At 37.7% G+C, this 23,508-nt stretch overlaps 2 protein-coding genes across 3 annotated transcripts; one reads left to right on the top strand and one right to left on the bottom strand.

Annotated features, from left to right (window-relative positions):
- Positions 1–888: 888 nt before the first annotated feature.
- znf185 (zinc finger protein 185 with LIM domain) lies at positions 889–20,108 on the top strand. 2 transcript variants are annotated; one of them, XM_056770093.1, is made up of 27 exons: positions 889–1,043; positions 4,454–4,498; positions 4,792–4,912; positions 5,047–5,151; positions 7,989–8,018; positions 8,119–8,178; positions 8,545–8,592; positions 8,683–8,763; positions 8,859–8,939; positions 9,289–9,345; positions 9,456–9,521; positions 9,619–10,167; positions 10,334–10,393; positions 12,456–12,527; positions 12,746–12,793; positions 13,485–13,568; positions 13,744–13,803; positions 15,918–15,968; positions 16,061–16,102; positions 16,206–16,256; positions 16,352–16,411; positions 17,432–17,458; positions 18,195–18,260; positions 18,350–18,400; positions 18,811–18,873; positions 19,367–19,466; positions 19,619–20,108. In XM_056770093.1, exons 2-27 carry the CDS (start codon positions 4,495–4,497, stop codon positions 19,715–19,717), a joined length of 2,136 nt encoding a protein of 711 aa, XP_056626071.1. In that variant the 5' UTR covers positions 889–1,043; positions 4,454–4,494; the 3' UTR covers positions 19,718–20,108. The 2 variants fall into 2 exon arrangements, with proteins under 2 accessions (XP_056626071.1, XP_056626070.1); XM_056770092.1 differs by having other exon boundaries at positions 890–1,043; positions 18,808–18,873.
- Positions 20,087–23,400, bottom strand: fut11 (fucosyltransferase 11 (alpha (1,3) fucosyltransferase)). Its single transcript, XM_056770094.1, has 4 exons — positions 23,311–23,400; positions 22,246–22,912; positions 20,947–21,569; positions 20,087–20,736 (listed from the first exon to the last, which is right to left on the bottom strand). Exons 2-4 carry the CDS (start codon positions 22,903–22,905, stop codon positions 20,589–20,591), a joined length of 1,431 nt encoding a protein of 476 aa, XP_056626072.1. The 5' UTR covers positions 22,906–22,912; positions 23,311–23,400; the 3' UTR covers positions 20,087–20,588.
- Positions 23,401–23,508: the final 108 nt, after the last annotated feature.

Here is a 23,508-nt window from a genome sequence, read left to right as displayed (position 1 = left end):
ATTGACTCACAGTTGTCCAACCTGTTCCTGTCCCGTCACAGTAGGTGTAACCTGCAGTGAGACCGCATCAGGCCTCTTGGGTGTGAATGTGTCTGATGTGTAACCTAGAGACGGTACACACCCCACTTGCTCTTAACAGAGCTGACCGTATTGGTCCCAGAAGGTTCATTAAGAAACATATTCACCTTGACTAAACATTGACAAGTTTATGTAAGCAGTTATTGATGTAGGTTGTCCTTACTTTGAGGGAGAGTTGTTTTGTTTCAGTCTAAATGGTCTCTGGAAACAATTTATGTGTGGATTTATCTGTTTATTTTAGCATTGAAAAAGCAGTGTAAAGAGACAATGTCTTGAATATGTGATATATGCAGAACACGTTGTATATATTGAGTCTTTTCGGCCTGCTGAAAATGTCATAAACGTTTCTTGCAAAACTTGCCATGTGCAGAACTTAAAGATTTGTTTTTTCCACAATCCTAAACATTCTTACTGATGTCAGTGAATCTAAAACAAACCTGTAAGGTGTTGTCTCCTGCGAATAATATCAAACACTGAAACCGATATTCTGATAAGACTATTCAGATCGTCCCAGCCCTTAAAGATGCCATTCTTGCCAGTTTCTGTGTCAAAGTCATGCTGGTTTGTATTGCTGGGTGGGCAGGTGAACAAGATCAGCGTGACATCACTTCCATTCATTGTTTTCTCCAGCTTGGTCTCTATCTATTAATGACATACATCAGAAGTCAACTGTCAATGGTATGCAAGTAGCGCACTTTCTATTCCACCCATAACACTCAGTTACAGACACATAGGCAGGAACACACCTAGGTTTGGTGGGCCAGGCCTCCCTGACTGGCTGGGCAGGTCTGTGCCCACGCCCGTACCTGCTCGCTGGAGAAGACTGCTGTCACTAAACACAATGTGTGTGTGTGTGTGCAAGCGTCAGTGTGTTTACTGAGCCAAGAGCTCACAGTCGTTTTCTAGCCCTGCTCAGTGCATCTGTGACCCAAGATATTACTCACAGCTCAACTCAAGCTGACCAGGTAAGTCACTTGTGCTTTTAATAAAATGTCACAAAGTAGTGATAGTATTTGGGGTTGACATCTACTCACTATATATATATATATATATATATATCGCTGTATTGCTGGCTTTTGATTTATTCCATGAATTGTTTTTTTGCCATGTGCCTGTAATGTATTGTGATTGTGTTTTTGTTGTATTATTTAGCACTTTGGTTAACTTTAAAAGACTTTCTTTTTTTATTCTGTGTAAACACTCATGATTGATTTCATCTGTTCTGGTTGCAGAGTTATTATAGTTTTGATTTTGATTTTGGTTTTGCTAATGTTTATAAATGAGCTTTTATTTGTAGATTTTTTTTTTTTTTGCAATTTTTGTATATGCTTCTGACATTTTTTAATTTTGGGGCTTATTTTTAATGTTGCAATATGAGATTAATTCTTTTTTATTTTATTTCAGTTTTTGTTCATTACTATAATCTTACTGCTTTAAACTTACTTCAGTTTATATTTGAGGCGACGTGACATTTTTTCCTTAAGTTTTTCCAATAATCTTTAGGTCAATATTTGACTAGATTTCAATGAACAGGAACGTTTTCAAAGTTTTAATTTTAGTCAACTAAAAAAAACCTTGACTGGTTGATATAGACTGTAACTCTGGTGAAAGTGCATTTGACTTCATACAATTATTTGGCTTTCACTCAGTCATTGTTTCCTCTTCAACAAACTGTGTTTACACTTGATATCACATTGTGTCACCATGGAGCAAAGCTCAATGTTCTTTTGGGAAAGGGGAAATGTTTTGACTTAATGTGCTCTGTTGAGTTTCTGATGCTTTGTTTAACAAGCCTCGGGTCATTTTTGTGTGGCGTTAGCTTTGCTTCTTCATTCTGTACACTTAAGATGTTGAGCATTTTGTTAAGCGAGTTTTAAGAATGGTCACATCTGATAATTACAACAGATACAATCTAGGATGGAAACCAACCAAAAATTATATTGGTTACTGTAGTTTTAATGACATGTATCAGGATGTACATGTGTATTTAGGAGATTACTGAAAGCCATACTGGACGTTGTAATGATATACAATTTTATCTCTCTCTTATAAAAGCTTTATCTGTTATGTAAGAGGTTCAGGACGTAGAGTCCTTTGAATATACATTAATACTGTAGAAGGATGTTTTCGGTCGGGAGTGGACAGACAGGATCTGCCACATGATTATGAAATAAACTGGAATCTTCGCTTGAAAGACAAGTGTAAAAGCGCTTCTGATCAGAATGTCATCCGCAGCGTGTCCTGATCCAGAGGTAGTCGTGGACGCTTTGTAATTAGATATCAATGTAATGTAAACACAATCCAGCCAGTTTATCTACATTAACCGGTACAACTTCACAGAAAACCCCGCCCGCTATCATTATTCTCTCGTCCGTCCAAAGCCTGTCAAGGTGCAGAGACAAATACAGCGGAAAGTTTACTCTTGCTCCCGAACGTTGCAGTCATTCATTTTCCCACGAAATGATCGTGAATACTTTTTAACAGTCTATCATTATTTGCAACATACAGGGTATGTATGTCAAATCATAATGTATGTCATTTTTTTTACTTGTCCACTATTTGACCACTATTGATTTGACCTCCACAATATTTGTAATCTGTAATCTATTATTTCGTGTTTACTGACACAAATTTCCCCCTATTTTCGTTGCAGTCAGCCCGACTTTAAATCTTAATTTTTCATATATATAAATATATATCAACGCAATCTGATGGGAGTTCATACCTATTTTAAAAGGTGGCTCATTCGTGTGAATTTCTATTTCCTACGGTTTCAGCCGTATGTTTTGCATACTGCTGCATACGTGTTTAATACATTTATAATACGTCCGTCTGAGAGGCCAAAGCATCCATTCCGGCCCCAAACGATAACGCCCGATGGCCAGTCCGCCCCTGAGTCCAACCCAGTCTCAGCAGTTTGTGGCATAGACACGACATTTGGAATCTATTAATTCGTGTTAATGCATGGATTTGACTCGCACACACAGCAACAGCAGTGTTTTTAAACGCATCATTTGTTTATTTTCATGTCACAAATATGAATAACAACACTATTAGATTCTTAGAAACACAAACTAATGTGAGTGAAGTAAAACGAAATGACCGTTGGTTTTTAAATGACGGGAGTGCGCGGGAGAGCAGGGACAGTCTATATACACGGACTTAGGCCTATACACATGGATTTTTGATATATGTATTAATGAATATATTTTCATTTTACCTTGTAGACTAGTTTAATATTCTCATCTATGGAATTTGGATTTATAATATTCATCTGGTAATTATAAAAGTTTTACTGTATTCCTGCATTTATTGAATTCCACATAATTGAAATAACACATGGCAGACGTCTATACTTTCCAGTGTATCATTTGCAACATGCTCATCCTCTCCCCGCACCTGGGCTACTTTTAAATAGCAGACATTTTAAATAGTGGGTGGGAAACTGGAGAGATCCGACAGGTATCCAGTTGTGGAAGCAACTTGATGTTGACCAGTGTAAACGTGCTGTTTGTCTGAAGATTCGATATGCTTGTTCGGATCATAGAGATCGCATTTTTAATGACAAATATTAACGCAGCCACTGTTAACTCTGATGATTAAATAAATCTAGAAGAATAACATGGACTGACTAGGAACAAAAGAGTTTCAAAACCTTACAGCAAGTATACAGTCCTATGGCAGTTCGATGACAATTGCCCTAGTCTCAACTACCTGTGAATATGCAGGTGCTCTAGATTTAGATTGAAACTGACAGAGTGTGTCTGCTCCCGTACACTATTCGTAAGACTGTTCCATAGTTTGGGCGCTAGGTAAGAAAAGGATCTACCACCTGCACTTGATTTTGAAACTCGAGGTATTATCAACTGTCCAGAGCCCAAAGAGCGTAGTGAACGTGAGGGACTGTATAGTAGTAGAAGTTCACTCAGGTACTGTGGAGATAAACCGTGGAGGGCCTTAAATGGTATATTTTCATTACTTTTGCTAACATTATACACAAGGGATGCGCTTAATCTTTGTTATTGTTAGTTAATAGACACACAACTATTTCTTGCTCGTTCGCGTGAGTTCATTGTGCATAAACTAACGTGACACTGAACAGTTATAACTTTTGATTTGAAAAATGTTGAAATTGATACAAAACAAGATGAATAAATTCTGCAGAAGTACTGGTCATCGCTAGCTCATGATAATTTGTGTAGTTAACTAATGGTAATAAATAGATCCTTACCAGAAAACCTATTCTAAGAGTTAATATTATTAAGCATAGTCCCCACAGTGAATCCCTGCCATTTCAACTTGAGGAACTCTACTTCTGTATCTTATATAAATGTTCTCATATAAATGTCGTTATATTCTTATTTCCTTAATCCAGGTTTTTGAAGTTTTTCGAAGCGAGTGCTACAAAAAATATCCATGGGTAAGTTTTGAATCAAAGTCTTTTTGTAGTTAATATTATATAAATCAATCTGACTGACTTTTTCACAAGTCAGTAATAATTTATTGCATTCCACTCTCACTTTAACCAGAGATGTAGCACACCACACTGTTAAATCCTGTTGTGCTGCATGTCATGCATGCTTAAAACACCCAACTTTTATCTTTATGTTTTCATTTTGTCTAGTTCTCATAGTGTCCATTTCCCTCACAATATAGAATTGCAATATTGATATTATCTTTGTAAAATTTTGTCTGGTATGTTCTTGTTTTTAGAGGGAAACAGACAGTCTGTTTTAAAGACCACAAAGGTCCGCACTGCTCTGAAAGGAGACAACAGCTGGATACAGAGACGCCAGCAGGATAATCTTGAGCAAGAGGAGGATGAGAAACCATGGTAGGCAAGAAATTAGTCAGTTTGAGTGAGACGGAAAGGGACAGCGGAAAGTAAAAGGAGAGTCACAGAGATTGATGAGTCCAAAGTTTAGCTACGCACTAACACAGGTTTGAATCATTTTCTTCTCCTGGTAGGATTGCTGAGGTGCGGGGAAACCGCTCAGATGGCGTGTTGGAAGAAACAAGTCCTGTTTCTACAGCCACAACTAAAGATCCTCTGCCCACAGTCAACACTGAGAAGTATTAACACCCTCCTTGAGTTATATTACTTGCACATTTATTTTTAGCAGCCACTTTTACTCAACTCAATTTTTATCTTTATAGCATTAATCTATTATTACAATGAAATGTACAAGAAAACATGTTTACTATAAGGAATACATTAAATAACATACACGCACTGACACACACACTAACACACACCAAAACACACGTAAATGCACATGCACATGCAAGGACACACACACACACACACACACACCGAGACACACACACCGACACATGCATAAACACGCACATTTTATAGGGACATTCCATAGACGCAATGGTTTTAATACTGTACAAAAGGCATATCATATTCCCTACCCGTAACCCTATCCCTAAACCCAACAATCACACAAAACTTTTTGCTCTTTTAGATTTTCAAAAAAGTTAATTCTGTATGAGTTATAAGCTTGTTCCCTCATGGTTACCAAAAAATGTCCCAGCAAGGACAAGTATTTTGGATATTGCAATCTTTGTGGGGATATTTTTTCCCCATATCGTAGGGTTTACCAGGTACACACACCAAAAGTTCAGTGGAGAATAAAAGCCTTGCGAAACCCAGGCCCAGCCAGGGGAACCCTCTTTCAGCTCCACCATCTGGACTGGTTACAAACCTCGGAACAATGAGAAAAGGCAGTTGTAATTGTATTATAGAAGTGTTGTGTTTGCAGGGTTGAAGAGATGCGTCTTTAATCTAGATTTAAACTGACAGAGAGTGTCTGCCTCCCGTACATGACTGTTCCATAGTTTGGGCGCTAGGTAGGAAAAGGATCTACCACCTGCAGTTGATTTTGAAACTCTAGACATTATTAACTGTCCAGAGCCCAAAGAGCGTAGTGAACGTGTGGGACTGTATAGTAGTAGAAGTTCGCTCAGGAACTGTGGATCTAAACTGTGGTGGGCCTTATAGATAGTCAGTAAGATTTTAAATTGAATACGTTGCTGATGCTTGAATTCATTTTCTGTATATGTTAGTGACAGCAAATGACATAATTTAGATATTCATTAAAATAAAAAAATATAGTTTCCAGGTGTTGGCAACATGGTTTTCAAATGACAGATTATTATCGAATAAAATGGCCAGATTCCTATCAGACGACAAGAGTTTCATTGAGCATCCGTCAATAGCTAAGCAGTGTTCTTTGTGGTTACGTATGGTGGTTTTTGGAACAAAAAGTAACACTACTGTTTTTTCCGAGTTTGACAATAAGAAGTTGCTACTCATCCGGTTTTTTATATCAACTATGCATTCCATTCTTCTGGTGAACTGCTGTGTTTTGTGAGGCTTCGAGGAAATGTAGAGTTGAGTATCATCAGCATAGCAGTGAAAATGTACTCTGTGTCTCTTAATTACACCTCCTAGATAGTCTCCTAATTATACCACCTAGGTTGTATGTACAGTGCGAAGAGCAGAGGCCCTAAGACTGAACCATGTGGCATGCCATACTATACTAATGATTTGCGTGACACCTCATTGTCTATTGCTACAAACTGAAAATTGTTAGATAGGTTTGAACGAAACCATTTAATACTATTCCACTAACGCCAACATAATTTTCGAGTCTGTGTAAAAGTATGCTGTGGTCAATGGTGTCAAAAGCAGCACTTAGATCTAATAGCACAAGTTACTAGATGCAGTCATGAACGGATGACAAAAGCAAAACATTTGTTACTCTGATCAGAGCAGTCTCTGTCCTGTTACGTGCTGTAAATCCTGACCGGAATTCTTAACAGATGTCATTTCTTTAGAGGAAGGAACATAGCTGTGACGAAAGAACCTTTTCAAGGACTTTAGAAATGAAAGGTAGATTCAATATAGGTCTATAATTAGCTATATAAGTCTATAATTAAGTCCCAAAGTTAAAGTTGAGGTATTTGACAAGGGGCCCCCAATAAAAGCCACCTTATATGCTTAAGAGACATATGTCACATATCCTAATGAGAGTGATGAGATAATATTACTAAGCAGAGAATCTATAATTTTAATGGGATCATCTTGTTCAATAAACTAGTAGGTATAGGACCTAGCATGCATGTTGTTGATTTAGATGATGAAATGTTGTACATTTTGCTCTTAAGAAATTCATAAAGTCGTCACTACTATGCTGATGTCCAACATCTGAAGGCGCTGATGATTCATTTTTGGTTAATTTAGCCACTGTGTTAAATTAAAGCCAGGGTTGTGCTGATCTTCTTCTATCATTGATGAAAAGTATGCTGATCTAGATGACTTTAGGGCTTTCCTGTATGTTAATACTATCCCTCCATGATTTACATACATTTAATTACCAGTCAATTGTTTATGTCCCAGAGAGATGGAGACCATCTCTTTTCAACAGGTCAGGTCTGCCCCAAACACTCTTCCAGTTATTTATAAAACTACATAATTTTGCAGGCACCACTTAGACAAGCAGCCTTTTAATGAAGACAATCTACTATAAATCTCATCCCCATAAGCAGGGAGGGGACCAGGGAATATTACAGTGTCTTTACATTTCACAGAGTCGTCTCAAGAAATATCTGCATACACACGAAACCACTAAACCGTCTCAAAACTAAAAAAATAGTTATATAAATAGTGGCCTCGGATCTGCGTGTCCTTACAGGCTCTGTTATACGGAGAGGCTGTGCAAAGTTCCTAAAGATGGCCCTCAGAAAGTCAAGTGTCTTAAAGCCATTAGTAATAGATAATCTGCAGACGGGAGGGTATAGGGTTTATATATACTGCATATAGCTCTGTGGGTCAAACTGTTAAAACGTTGACAGTTTACAAATGAAAAATAATTAAAATGTTTAATTTTTTTATTTCACAGAGAAAAAGCATCATCTGGATACCTGATCAGGTATATTCTCAGAGTCTGTCAAGTAATGACAAACAAGTAGATTTTTGACACAGCACCTTTCTCTTAGTTATACCTGACACTAGATTCTTTACTTTTGCAGAGGGGTTTTCACAAAAACAGATGCCAAGCCAACATCAACTTCATCAGCCAATGGATATGCGTAAGCAAAATCCCATTTGAATGACCTTAATGTTCGTTTTGAAAATAAACACTGAATATGTGACAATTTTCTGGACGGGGATTAGGTCATGACTAGGCTTTAGTAAAATCAGGACATTTAAGTAATGCTACAAACATGCCTTACAAACAAACATTACTGGTGTGCATCTTGAGACAAAACAACAACACTGTTGTATTTTAAGATATAACTGTGCAAACTGTTCTCAGTTTAGGCAGTTCTGATTTTATTCAAGTCAAACCCTGGAATCCACCACTATAGTGTTTATCTTGGATTCGTTGTATTGCTAGAAAAATAAGTTTTGCAACATGAATTTGAATAATATGTTATCTCTCTCTCACTTCTAAGCGGGGTAAATAGCTTCACCAAAAAGTCTTCTAATAGTTACAAGAAAATGTAAGTGAGCCAGACCAAAAACACTAACAAGCATTTGACTCCTTTTAGCACATCTTTAGATTTTCTTTTTCTTTGACTGTTTACCCCCAGAGCTCCTCACACAATTCGAGTCAACAATGAGACGCCCGTGCAGTCTGCGCCCGCTCTGAATGAAGAGGAGATGGAAAAGAGGTTCGAGATACTGCACACAGATTTAACTAGGGTGCTGTAAGAGTTAATGGTCCTTTTCATAAAATGACCTTCTCTTTGTGTGTGCGCATGTGCAGGACAGCGGCAGCCAGCAGTGTTCTCAAAGGTTCAGCGGCCAGCCAGCGTTCCTATGTAATGTCGGCTGCAAAGAAATATGAGTAAGTGTGAGGGTGAAGTTATTGCTCAAAGTGTTTCACAGCTTCTAAAAATTTTACTATAATACAAAGGAAGCATTATTTGTTGTATCAGTTTGTTTTAAGAACATACAGTATATATACTAAAACCGTAATTGTAATAGTACCATGGCTTTGGTTTTTGGAGATGGTGTCATGGTAATTCATATGGTGCTGTGGAATTGTAACAATGGTAGGACCACGTGCAAATAACTTTTTCAATGGGATAATAATGTTTCTAATAAGGTTATTTCAATAGAATGCATCTATATCTCTTTTAGTGTTCTATTGATGTAGTCATATCCCACCTTATATTCATGCTTAACTTTTTCAGCTCATCTGAACAACCCAACAGCTCTACCCAGACGAGCACTTCTTTTGTTGCCAAAAGGTACTTGAAACATTTCTGAGTTAAATAGCAAATCATTTAGCCAGTTCATTTATTTCATTTTTTTGACCCTCATCTCCATTCCTAAATTCTTGTGCATATGTGGTTTGTAGAGTTGTCATAAGTGATGATGAGGATTTACCCACTACAGAGCCTGCTCCATCTGCCTCTCAACACAGGTAAACCACACACAGCATTTGTCAAATATAGGCCTACAATTACATGGTTGAATTTTTGTTAAACAGTATCTTTATTTTGTTTTTGCTGTATTTGCAGTGTTAAAACACCCCCAAAAGAACCCCCTGCCCCATTAGTGAAGGATGTAAAGCCAGTGCCCGCCATTAAACCTGTACCTAAACCTACATCACTTGCAACTGAAACTAAACCAGTGGTTGAAACTAAAACAGCAGTAACTGCAACAAAACCCTTGGCCGAACTTAAATCACTCTCTGAAACGAAACCCACAACGCAAATTACAACAGTTACTGAATCTAAACCTACATCAGAAACTAAACAAGTTCTTGAATCTAAATCCACAAAATCAACAGATGAACCCAAAACTAAATCTACAACACAAACTACAGTAACTACAACGGTGATTGAATCTAAATCCACAGCTGAACCTAAACCAGCCTCTGAGACTAAAGTTACAATACAGACTAAAACAGAAACTCAACCCAAATCTACGGCAGAAATTAAACAAGTTGCTGAGAGTAAATCTATAACACAAACTACAATATCAACTGAATACAGATCCACAGCTAAAGCTGAAAATATCCCTACATCTCAGAAGAAAGTAGCATCTGAACCCACCCCAGACCAAAGGTATGTTGTTATTTAAATTAAGAATATTAAATACCTATTCAAGAGAGAGAGAGAGAGAGAGAGAGAGAGAGAGAGAGAGAGAGGGAGTGAGAGAGGTTTATAGAGTGAATATCGACATGCATCATCTGTCCTGATGTTTCTTAATTGTGTTTTTGTTTTCCTGCAGCGTTGAAAGTCTGACGGCTCTTTCAGACACACTGATATCCTTCAACACAGAGCCTGCCAGGTACAAGATGATCTGATTCCTTCATATTAGCCCTGTCACATAAACACTGTATTTATATCAGTGCATGTCATTCATGTGGATACAGCAGAGAGTGTTTTGATTTTGTTGCTCTTCATTATCGTGAGTCGGTTCATTCTCATGAAACCAATGAAACATAAGAATGAATGATTTTAAACATAAAACATTATTCAGTAACGCAGAAAAGTATCATAATAAAGATAAGCGGGTAACACGTTACAATAAGGTTGTATTTGGTAACATTAGCAATTGCATTAACATGAACTAACAATGGGCCTCATTCATAAAACAAATCTTTGCATTCGTAAAGTCGTTCTCACGTAAATTTACGGATTCATGAAAATGTTGCATTTTCAAAATGTAAAGTTGGTATGAAAGAAATGTACACATCCTCACGTGTAAATGGTGCATAAATTACTGTATTATTTTGCGCTAACTGATGACACCGCATTTTTATGCACTAGTCTATATATCACTATGATATTTCATGAGTTTTAGCCTCGTCTTTCTTTCATGTTTTTAGTAATTAAAGTTATATTCCGCTCTGTAATTCATGACAAAATTTTCATTTTTCGGTGGCATATCCCTTTAGCTTTGGGTGAACGTAGAGCTTGTCACTGTTCATTTTTACACAACCGTCCAATCATATTGGAGAAGGTCGGGACAAACACGCAATACATTGACCAACCACAACACACAACAATGAATGAGTTAATATTGCGGACATTTCTATATTTATTAATAATATTTAACATGTATACTGCTGTGGATATTCCAAATCATAGCAACCTGAAAAAAACGTAGTGCATTCAAAGCTCTCTCCAGCACCACCAGCTGACAGTTTTCAGAAGAACACCAGACATTACTTCAGCTGGCTAGAAACCCTTTGGTGGATACACATTAATTTATACACTTATTCTTAACTTATAGTCTATTAGCATCTGAGAGTGGTATAGCTGTAAATTATAGGCAGGGATTATGCGTATTATGAAAAATCTTGAGGTCAAACCCTTTTACCTTTTACCCTCATATATTTATGAATGTTTCAAGAATGAAGTCAAATTAGCTTTTATTATTCTTTGTTAATCCATGGTGCATTAACTAATGTTTACTGTGATAATGTTTGATTTTACTAATGAATTAGTAACGATTTAGTCAATGCTTAAATTGACATGAATTAAGATCAATAAATGCTTGAGAATTGTTGTTCATTGTTAGTTCATGTTAGATAATCCATTAACTAATTGTTCACAAAAGCAACCATAGAACAAATGATGCGCTTAGAAACACTGTTAGAGTAGATGTGTGCAAGTGAAACATGCAGCTTAAACAGTCACAAATATGTGATGGTACGGCTGAAGCGGTCAAGTAAAACAGCTTGTGTGACACCCGCAGCTTATATTTTTACATATAAACTGATAAATCGTCTATTGTTAAGTGTTACAGGTAATTTTGTTCTCTACCTTGCATAGAGAATATTTGTAATTTTATGGCACTTTCTGCTGAAAATCTTATGTCCAGCTAGTAAAATTAAGATATTCTGAAAAACTATGAATGGATGTTCTATACGTGCTCTGAAATTACAACAAAAAAAAACCATTTAGAGAATATTTGTTTCTAATAAAAGAGCGTTCATGACGTTCTCATCCTCCATAACATTTTGGTTCACGCACACACACACACTGCTACATGTAGTTGTTCACATTTAAAAAAAAATACGTTAGTAATGTTTTCTTAAAAAATATACTTTCATTAATGTGTAATTAGGAGTGATGAATAAAAACCTGCTTGGGCATAATGGCTTCTCTTTATTTTAGCAAAACCTATAACTTTTTGAACGTTTTTGCCTGTTAAAGTAGATTTTTGAGTTAATAAACAAAGTTGTTTATTGCATGACAACACTTATTGTCATGCAATAAACAACTTTGTCTCACTTGAAAAATAACTACATCCTTGCCATTTACAGAGAAGGTTCCTCTGTTTGCTCACACTGTCATAATGTATCATTTAATCAACATTTTCTGCATTTCTTTCTGTGTGCCAGAACGGATCCTAAACTGATCGTGGAAAAGAGAAATGGCTTGAAGAATGATGATCTTCTGGATCTCTCTGAGAGGTCTGTATGACACACATTACCTCTGTCATTAACTCATCACTTTAACTTAATCTGCTGTGTATTTCTCTTATAATTATATATAATGTCAAGTCAATGGAGGAGCTGCTCTGTAACAGTCCACAAGAGCACCCTAATGTTCTATGAAGAACTTGAGGCTCCTGAAGCTCTATTTGTGCTGTTTTACCTCATTATAATTGCTGTTTTTGTTCATCCTGCAGTAAACCTTCACTAGATCTGCTCAGCCAAGACTTGCTTACAGGTGGCAGGTGAGAGAGGCTGTATATGCAAATTTAATTCATACTGAAGATTATTTGTAAAATCACCCAGAAATGATAATATATAAAACGGTTGTATTATCCCTTGTAGGGAAAAAACATGTGTAATCTGATATGTTCAGTCAACATCTATTATGTGAATTGACAAATTAATTTATTTTGACAGTATGTAATGTCTAATTATTATTGTTTATACCACGGTCTGTCTGAATAATCAATTCTGATTGGTTGCTATCAATGCTATAAAAATGCTAATATACGCTCATGGCGAGCAACCAAAAAACGTGATCCTAAACTTTATTTTCAAACCGAAATCCCACATGGCCAGTCAGCGAATTATTTTTCATAATTGATTCAAATATTGATGTCAGATGAGCCTGGTGACTGTAGTGTATACTTTCAGTTAATACATGTTTCATTTAAATATGCAATATGAGTTAACAGCGCTCATAAAGCTGTTAAATCTGTAGCCCCGTTTGAAATGAATGGATGCTTGGACCTGAAAAAGGTCTTCCTTAAGTCACTACTTAACAATTGAATTGTACCGAAATGTTCACTTTTGTAAAAGTGCGCTTAAAAAATGTATCCAAATTGTTTTCCAGAATAAATGTATGACTTCAACCTGGTTTCAACAGATGTCATTTATTTTATGTAACACGTACTATTTTGATTTCTCTTTCAGTTCACTGCCGTACACAAAGCAGACACAGAAGAGTCTGGACCTGCTCACTGATGATGTTCTCCCCAGCAATACTAGTGCTACCAGGTTTATTATTTTTTGTTTTTAACATTTACTCTTTTTTTCTTAGAATACATGAGCATAAGAGCAAGATGATGTTGACAATAATGCAAATTTTAAGCCTATATAAACAAAAGAAATGCACGTAACTGAAGCATTAAAGTATAACACCTAATAATTGAATATTTTCTCTTATTCTCAGAATCAGCACTGACTACACTTATAGCAGGACAACCGTAAAAGAGTCATCGCATTTTGAGAGGTACTGCACAATTGCATTCTTTTTTTAAATGTTCGCGTCTCATAACAATCTTTTTTCGCATCCTTCAAGCCTCTTAGCTTTTTCTTTTTCTGATGCTGGAAATTTTCCAACCCCTCTGTTTGCATGCGAAGGTGTTAAGCATTATAATGACTGTAGTATTCACAACTACGGTTGTCACAATACCATAAACATACAACCACAGAACAAATGAAGACACCATTCCAAATGTTCATTTAATCAGCATTTCTAGATGTATTGTGGCCATTCCAGTACAGTGTCTGTTGAATTTTACCAAATCAAACCTCATGAGTGATTTAGTCATCCAACAGCAATGTAAAGACAGAGAGTATATGTCAGTAGATATGCATCATATAAAATAACGCCTTGTGCAATAATATATAGTAACATGCTAATTCAAACCATGCAAATATAATGTATATTAATTAAAATTGAATGCATATTTAAAGACAAGTGTAAGAAACAATGTAAAGAAGCAATGTGTGCAGCAGTCTCTAGGTAAGCCAGAGGCAACAGTGGCAAGAGACCAAAACTCTGCTGGTGTATGTGTGTAAGTGTGGAGATGAAACCGGACGCACCAGTTCTCTGGCATATTAACATAACACTGGTGCATCTACAGAGTGGATAAATACAGCTTGTATACAAAAGCAAGCAGCCGTGCAGATAAGTGGACAGATAAATTGTGGAAAAAAACACATTTAGGAGCAAAACAGCAATTTGTGTCGCTAAAGGTCTGGTTAAACGTGCAGTTTCTGCCAATCTCATATTAATCTTGAGTAGCTATAGAGTATTATTGCATACTTCATATCTTCAAAGAGTATTAAGTTTGATCACATTTATAAAAGATAGATACAGCTGTAGGATTATTTCCAAAAACAGACAACCTCCTGGGGGTGAACAGGGGAGGAACTAAATCACGAGAACACAATACATCATTGCATTATCCCTGCATAACTGTTGATTCACAATTCGTGTTGTTTACATTTTGTACGTTCGCGCTGATTGCCAACGAAACACAGATACCTGACTTGGTTTCACTTACCTCTTGTGGTTCATGTCCGGCATCTTTTAGCGCTGGGACCGCGCCGTCTATCAGTTTCATATGATCTGCAAATCCAGTGTTACATCCACCAATTATATAACATCCATCACTTAAATGCCGTGAACAAAAAAACACACCTCAACTTCTCTCACTATCGCAAGAGTTACGAGCTGCAGCTGCAGGCCCACAGCACATCCAATCGTGATTGTAAGCGGGTCTTCTTATCGCTCGTCGGTTGGCGCGTGGCCTGTTTTTTTTTTTTTTTTGCCTTGCCATGGGCATGCTTTCCGAGATAATTGCCCATTAAGGAACTAATTAAAGTTGTAACGTTACTGTAGTAGAGTAGGCGGGGCGAGACCGTGGTTCGAGTCCGGTGAGTAATTGTGAATTAGCGCCAGCTGTGCGCACACCGGGCTCGAATCACGTAGGAGATAGGGAGCATATAAAAGGAACGAGGGACCGGACCGTCGAAGAGAGAGGACCGGGCCCGAACTTATGTTAAGTTTATATTTATGTTCTTGTGTTTTGTATTTATGTTTTGTTCGCCGGCGGTCGTCCGTGAGGGGCCGCCGGCTGTTATATTACTTTATTAAATGTTTTGAATGTTTGCCGGTTCCCGCCTCCTTCCTTCCTTTTAATGAATCGTATTACAGTTACGTTTTTTCATGTTAGAAATCTAGACGAACCTTGGGGGAATGTATTAAGCACGGAAATACTACGTAATAAGCCATCTTGTTTTTTGTCAAGTTGACCATGTTAAGCATAAAAAGCCAGCGCATTAAACATTGTAAAGAAGTACTTTAGAAGCACTTAAAATGTGAACGTACCCAACCCTACAACTGTAGCAGAACATTTGCGTTAACAACAGAAATCCTCAGCGAACACATACGTACTAAATGTTTAGATTAAATTCAATTCTCTTTGGATGAATAGTGCAGGAATGTCATACTATTCCTTATGTGTAAAATTGAACTCTGTGTCAGAGTCACATTACAATTCAACTTGTACAACAGTATGTGTTTCTGAGCTCATTGTGAACTGTTTTGTTTTTCAGCTGTGATGATCCATTTGATCCAATTCCAGTAAGAAGTCATCGCACAAAGAGGTAATGATTTCATCTTAAAGTTGACGGTTCTCAATGTATAACAATCAGCCCCAGCCAACTCCACTGTCACACACTTTCTCTCTTTTTCATAGTCATGAGTGGTATTCTGATCCGATATCAGACTCGACCAGCAGGTAACTGTGCAAAAAATGAATTCATTTATCTGTCTCTGTTTGCTTTTTGAAAAAGAAATTTGTGGTATAATCTGTGAAAAGATAATGATTTTTTAACCTTCAGCTCGACAGATACAATCAAACATTACGAGAGTCCTATGAACGTGGATCCCAAGTGAGTTGAATTCTCACTATTGTTTTTATTCATTTCATTATGTTGTTTGTTAAATAATGCATTGGATAACATTTGAATCTTTTTTTCATTGATAGCATGTCCGAAGATGCTTTGGTGTCTCTGGCCGAGGACGTCATTCCTTTTAATACTAAGAGGTATTTCATTGAGAAACGAATTGCATGATCCACTCTAAAAGCATAAGTGTTTAACATTAAGATCATGGGCTTCGGATGCACAAGAATTGTGGGTGGTCCTCCCTCGGAGTGTAAAAATGACACCACTTTACCAGCAGCTTCAGTGGGGAGGATGTGTGACAACTAGCTTTGTTGTTTGAATCCGCCTTTCGCTTTACATTTTCACATCACATATCTAACCCAACAGGGTTTTTATTTTCAACAAAATGAAGAAATATTTGATTAAAGGTGTTTAATAATGAAGCGTATAAAAAGGTTAGGGGTAGTAGGGAGTTGTTTATTTTCCCAATTAGTTGGCATCCATTTAATCATTTTAATAAATATAATACTTTACAATCCATTATTAATGTAGAATATATAACAATGCTTGGTAACACTTCATTATAGGAGGCAATTCTCACCATTCACTAGTTGTTATTAGCATGGAGTTCTGCATGACCATACTCTACATCCCTAATCCTACACAACACCTAAACCTAACAACTACCTTACTTTTTATAAGCAAGAAATTAAGAGTTTATTGGGGGAAAAGTCGTAGATTCTTAATAGTGAGAATTGCCCCCTTTACTGAAGTGTGACCCAATACTTTGATACCTTGTGTCGAAACGGAATGGAGTTTAATTTATACAGACTCTGAATAAGCCAGGTGGGATGGATTTAGGAAGCAGCAGTGTTGAAGTCAAGGCTGTAGCTAAAGCTGCGCGAAATAAAAGTGAGTGGGTCCAATATCATTGGTGTCAAAAATTGGGTGGACATACAATAGTTCCGTCACCCGTGATCAAAAGCATAATGGGTTAACGTCATGGAGGAGGTATCAGTTTGAGTCGAACCCAACCCTAAAACTCCACCTGAGCTCTATGATTAAACTCACACTACACATTATACACGTTCAGACAACTCTATAGAGGAAACACTAGCCTTCACATCACAGAACAGTTGAACATTTGAGCATTTTTAAAGCAACATCTGCTTTATTTACAGGAGGAATTGGACAGTGAACATGGAGAGGTAAGTGCTGATGTTTATTTTGTGGACTTCATGACAGATCATTAATATTAACCTGCCACCTGCTTCATGCAATCCCACTATTCTATTTATTAACTTAAAAATCTGATTTTTTTCATAGTACTGCAGATTCATTTAGTCAATAACAACAACAATAGTAGTCAATGTGAAATCAAGCCACTTGTTATTAATTTTTCACAGAAATCTCAACATCCATCAAACCATTATGAATCAAATTTTGCAAATATGGTGTGATAAATATAACGCTAAATGATTTGTTCATATAATTTAATATCATTTGTGTAATGTGTTTCGAATTGGCACCTCAAAACAAAATGTCCTAAAAAGGACAAATTGAAAATATAATTTAATTTAATACCAATGAATTGATTGATTAATATTTGTTGAAGCATCCAGGCTGGCTGAACTATCTGTAAAACCTGTGTAATGCATGCATAGGTTCATGGACTAAACTTGGTTGTCCAGCTTCACATCTGCACTCAGAATTAAGCATCATAAGGGAAAGTTTTCTAGGACAACATCAAAAGTATAGCCCTGCATTATGTCTTGGGTTACCTATTGTTATCTGTATAAAAGACCTGTGCCTCGTAAAGACAAATATTAACCAAAAGACACCCTTTCCCAAGTATACTTGTGTCTCATTAAAACTAAAGTGCAGACAAGTAAATGAGCTTTCTGTGGTCGGTGTGTGTGTTTAATGTGACTGTTTGTCTTGTAGCTCAACCAGCACTAAAATCGTGGACACCGCTGACGAAGAGAAGTTACCAGAATCTGAATCTAAGAAGTATGTTAGAAATTATTCAGTGTAACTTTTTTGTTGTAACCTGGAAGTGTTGTTTTTTAATGCCTGCTCTGTTTTTCCTTTGTTTTAAGGGGCTTTGTCTACGTTAAAGAATATGTAAACAATTCACATCTTGATGACAGGTAAGGAGCAAGCTTTTTTTCTCATGATTTTAACTGTTTTTTCAGTAACACGGCATTGTGTGTGTATGTGTGTGTGTGTGTGTGTGAACAATATCCCTAAAATCAAAAACTGAAAAACTTAAAAATTACATTTCTTTGTAGCCCAGCAAGTGGCTTTTCGGCTGGAGTTTGATATCAGAAATGGATAGTGTTTGTAATTAGGTAAACCCAGTAACGCAATTGATTGTTTAGTTGCGATTTACTGACCAACCAATTGAGAACCAGTGAATGTTGGTTTCCATTGTATCTTTTGAATATTAAATATCTAAAATACCAGCAGCAGTGAAGAGATGCTTTGAAGTGGATCTGTGGAGCAAATCAATGTCTATTAGCATTAAAATGAGTTGTGATTGTCTTCCCTGTCGTAGCAGCTCTGATTATGTGACCTCATCAACCTCCGGCTACAATTACAGCAGCCCCAGTAACTACTCCAGGTAACCTCTTTATATAGTCACATTGAACCACAGGTGTATTCACCACGTCCATGTCACAAATATGACATCATGTCGTCATGTCATATCTATTAAGCGTGCAAACATCACCTTAAAGTTCTTTAGATAAATGTTTTGATTCGCATGTACACATTTCTTTTCCACCACTGTCACATCAGTGGCTCTCAATCTTGTTCCTGGGGACTTAAAGCATTACTTTGTTTAGTTTTGGATTTCGTGGCTAAACAGCTGGGGTCTCATGTATAATGTTGCGCACGCATTTAAATGTGGTACGCAAATTTCCACACACATATCAGGATTGATAAATAGCATAATTAGCATAATGTGCACATCCTGTGGATGTTTGTCTTACATTACTGCAATATGATATGACGTTAACGCAGAACACTGTAATTTCCTTATTAAACAACGAGGAAAGTAGGTTTTTTATCTTGTCACATGAGCTTTGACCAATGGCCTCATTTTGTCTCTTTAGCAATAAAGAAAAGTCTTGCACATTCTGTGGAGAACTGGTGGGAAATGACACGATCACCATTGAGCACCTGAACATATCATGTCACCCGTCCTGCTTTAAGGTACAGAACGATGCCTGCTCACACAAAGCATTTTGTATGACAATATACTGTTTGCTTGTTTGTGTGATGTTACTTGACCACACGAAATGACATATGACAACATGCTTTAAAGAGGATTCATATTGAATGACTTTCTTTTACCCCCTCTTAAGTGCGGTATCTGCAGTAAGCCGATGGGAGATCTACTCTACAACATGTTTCTGCACCGTGGGACTGTTCACTGTGAGAGCTGCTATTCCAATGTGCTTTAAGTCTGACAATTAATTCCAGGAAAAATGGATATACTTTATTGTTATGTACTTCTCCTTGCTTGTTATAGGAATTAGACTTGAAACGATGCGAGCATGTTCATACATACTTTAAACGAGGCTTTAATGCGGGATGCTTTAAATGTGTGCTAGTAGAGCCATAAAAGATCTTGTTGTAGGGATTACAGGATTGTTTTATTTGGATGCAAACATCAAATTTTAGTTATCAGACAATGTATTTGATCAAGAAAAAACAATGGTAAATGTCTGTTTTCTGTGACTCTGAATGGCTGGTCTGTTGTGATGCCAATATATTCTTTACATTTTCTTTATTGCAAAATGTGATTTTCTGTATAACAGCAGTCTCAAAAATAAACAGTTTTATCCACCTTTATTGTATTGCAGTATAAAAATAAATACAGCACATTAAAAAATACTGATGTACACAAATCTTTATAAAATGAAATTTCATATAAAATGGACTCGAAATTCTCATGGGTTCAAGTGAAACCAAAAATCTCAGCAACACCAAAAAATAACATTCTAGGACAAAAATCTGGTAATATAATGCTGTTGTGAATAAAAAAATCATTCACTTTATCATGTTTGTAGTGATATTCATCATTTTACTGTGAAAAACCTGCCTAAGTGTAAAATGTTGCCTTCGGTCTGAAATCATATTAAAATGTGTGACGATCGAAATATGATTTCAAGGGAAGATGCACCTCATTTATTCTTAAAATGTAAACACAGCTAAAAATGAGCTGAGATCAAAATATTTTGGCAACAGTGACCTTTCCTCAGCTGTGAGAGTTTTGGTTCTAACATGCTCCTTTGGGCGGATGGTAAAGCATCATTCTTCGTGTCTGTAAACTCATCGGCCTCTAGCTCTCCGTACAGCAATGTTCTGCATGTGTTGCCATAGTAATGACGGGTCTGACACGTTATGTCTGATAAGTGACTCCAAACCCTCGGCTTGATCCAGACTCTGCCAGTAGTCCTGTGGCCACATCAGGTGCCAGCTGAGAAGAAACACACACTTTTAATCTACACATCTTTGTTTACCATTATATTTGTATCAGAATTTGTAAAACAAACGGGTGTGTAACCTGGCTTCCTCATGCTAAAGACTAACCAAGCCGTGTGGCATTTTAAGGGTGATACATGCTTTTACTACTCACTTGGAGGATGATTTGTGCACATGTACAGTTTTGAATATTGCTGTGTTTTACCTATCATTGGCATCAATGCTTTCCACAGATCCGTATCCAGGACTTGGCACTGGACATCCCATGTGTGAGCTGTCGGCCATCTTTGGTAGAGGGAGCGGGTTCTGTTCTGGATTCTTTTTGTGCGCTTTTACAGCCGCCAGACGCTCGTTCTCTCGATCACACACAAAACACTCAAAGCTGTTCAGGTAGTTGGGTTTACTCATGTCATTAACACCCCACTCTCTAGTCTCCAACACATTCAACAGGTGCAAGTTAGTGATCTTTGCAGGCGATTTGTACTCCAAATAACGTGAGTACTCGGTGTCGTCTTGATCTAGAGCGTTTATGTGCTCCGCAAGATCTCGGGGAGAGGGGAAGTTATCAATGAGAATGGCAGAATGATTGTTTGGCAGCCAGTCGGCCACTGAAGACGAGCCCCTGTATATGGGCACACAACCCTGGTGCATGGGCCGCCAGAGCTTCTCGGTCATGTAGTCTGGACACAGGCCGTTCTCTAAGGCCAGGTGGAACTTATAGCGGGCGACGAAGCTCATGAAGCGTCTGTCCTCACCAGTAGCTGTGCTGGTGTCCTCCAGATCCTCTGGCAAGTGTCGGTTGTTAAGGCACTTCCCATATGAGTCGATCTGGAGATGACACAATAACTACATGTTTATATTTTGTCAAGATCATACATGTATGGCAAACATACACAGTTTTTAAAGTGTTTGATTGTTAAATTGTTCTAAATGGTTGCTAGGGCACCGGTACAAGGTTGTTTAAATGGGTGCTATTATGCTTTTAAAAAACTATATGACATGTCCTCATAATTCGCAACAATTGTAACCAGAAAACCCAAAACATCACTTAAAAAAACAGCAATGTGGTTCTGAACATGATGTTTTCAAGTTAAGATATACACCTTCCATACATTTTAGTCTGAGACTAGGCTTAAGTGCTCTCAGGGAACAACTTTTGGTACTACACGATAAAAGCTGCTTGTTGTTTCTCAGTATGATCGATCGGAGCTACAATAAGGACGTGTTTGTGATAGGATTTCATATGTACAAAATCACTTCATCTGCATTTCACGATACAGAAATGTCCCACATCTATTTACTTTCCAACATTCTTCAAAATATCTTCTTTTGGGTTCAACAGAACAAAGATATTTATAAAGTAAATTCTCTACTTTGGTGGTCAATGGTGGCAAAGAATTGCTTGGTTACAAGCATTCTTCCAAATATCTTTCTCGGTGTTCATCAGAACAAAGAGAATAATACAGATGTCTTACTCCGCTTACATATTTGGAACACCAGGTACCTCTATGTATTTCATAAGCTCCTGAACATAGCGGTCCCTGTCCGAAGGCACATCACAGTGGGACTGCATGTAGAGCACAGGAGCCAGACCAGCGGTTCTCCAGCGGTTCTTCTCCTGCAGTGACACGGCGGACGGTGTCAGGAGATAATCTAGCGAGGGCAGCCACTGCAGGGTTAGTGGGTAGTCGGACTCCCTCCTGAACGTGGCCGTGTAGTTAAACAGCCTGATGCCAACGCTGTGAGAGAGGAGATAGTTATTCATGGGTGACTCTTCGTGAAATAACGCCCAGGTTTGGTGTGGCATACGTGGCAGCGGAGCCTCGTACGCCCTAAAGTCCGTGCCGTAGAAGATAATGGACACCGTGCGACGGTACAGTTGAACTTTACGATTGCGTGTGACCAGACAGGAGAAGCGGGCACAGTCCACGCGCTCTGTATCTCCCGGGAAGTGGGGAAACAGATTGGAGCTCCACCACAAAAGGATGGGCAACTCTTTATTAGGTCGATGGTCATAGTTTCCAGGGCCACGGTAGGTGCTCACAGTGCCAAACTCCATGTCAGTAAGAGCGCTCTGGGGCTGGAAAACATCCCCGGTGTCCACTAGCATCTGGCCCCAGCATGACACTGGGGTCACTGCAACAAGCCAAAAGCAGAGTATCATTGTCGACCTGGAAACAATCAGAGAAAGAATGGAACATTTGATTGGTTCTCCTGTCAATCCTTAAACTGTAGCCATAGAACAGTATTGTCTCCTTCTATGACATTTAACTGTTCAGTACAATAAAAAACACAAAGGCTGTCCCTCAAAACCTTCAGAGATACATTTCAGCATTTTTAATAATTATAGTCTCAAAACGGTTTAACGTTCTGTTAAAAAGTATCAAAACAAAGAGAGCAAACTATCGAAACAGCATTTCTGTGGATTATAGCATCATCATCAAACCTAAGCATCTACTTCGCTCATCTTTAGCGCCTGATACCCCAGAATTACTGTCTATAGGCGCAGTCACACCCAATACAGAAGTTCATTTTCCACTTAATGTGACATGACCGTAACATTTCTTACCTTAAAAGAAACACATGTTACGTTGTTTTATGTTCTCTGTTGACCCCCAGAGCCCCGTGTGTGTGTGTGACGTGCTTTTTCGGAATTGAGGAATTTACCAGGAAAAGCTTGACACTACTGCCACCATGTGTTGTGGATGAGCATTACATCACAAAAATTGTATACCTTGTTCATCATTTTATTCACGTTATCCTAACT

This window comes from Triplophysa dalaica, chromosome 16 (assembly GCF_015846415.1).
Source record: "Triplophysa dalaica isolate WHDGS20190420 chromosome 16, ASM1584641v1, whole genome shotgun sequence".
Classification (NCBI taxonomy): domain Eukaryota; kingdom Metazoa; phylum Chordata; class Actinopteri; order Cypriniformes; family Nemacheilidae; genus Triplophysa; species Triplophysa dalaica.
Note: the sequence above shows the minus strand (reverse complement) of the source record. Positions and strands in the feature narration are given on the sequence as shown.

Bases quoted from the DNA above. Each gene is read 5' to 3' on its own strand.
- znf185 (XM_056770092.1), top strand. The intron at 8,940-9,288 runs GTAAGTGTGAGG...TAACTTTTTCAG, and splicing joins TCGGCTGCAAAGAAATATGA to CTCATCTGAACAACCCAACA. The intron at 15,969-16,060 runs GTAATGATTTCA...TCTTTTTCATAG, and splicing joins AGAAGTCATCGCACAAAGAG to TCATGAGTGGTATTCTGATC.
- fut11 (XM_056770094.1), bottom strand. From the start codon at position 22,905: ATGATACTCTGCTTTTGGCTTGTTGCAGTGACCCCAGTGTCATGCTGG. The intron at 21,570-22,245 runs GTACCTGGTGTT...TGTCATCTCCAG, and splicing joins AGCTTATGAAATACATAGAG to ATCGACTCATATGGGAAGTG. The intron at 20,737-20,946 runs GTAAAACACAGC...GTTTCTTCTCAG, and splicing joins AGCATTGATGCCAATGATAG to CTGGCACCTGATGTGGCCAC.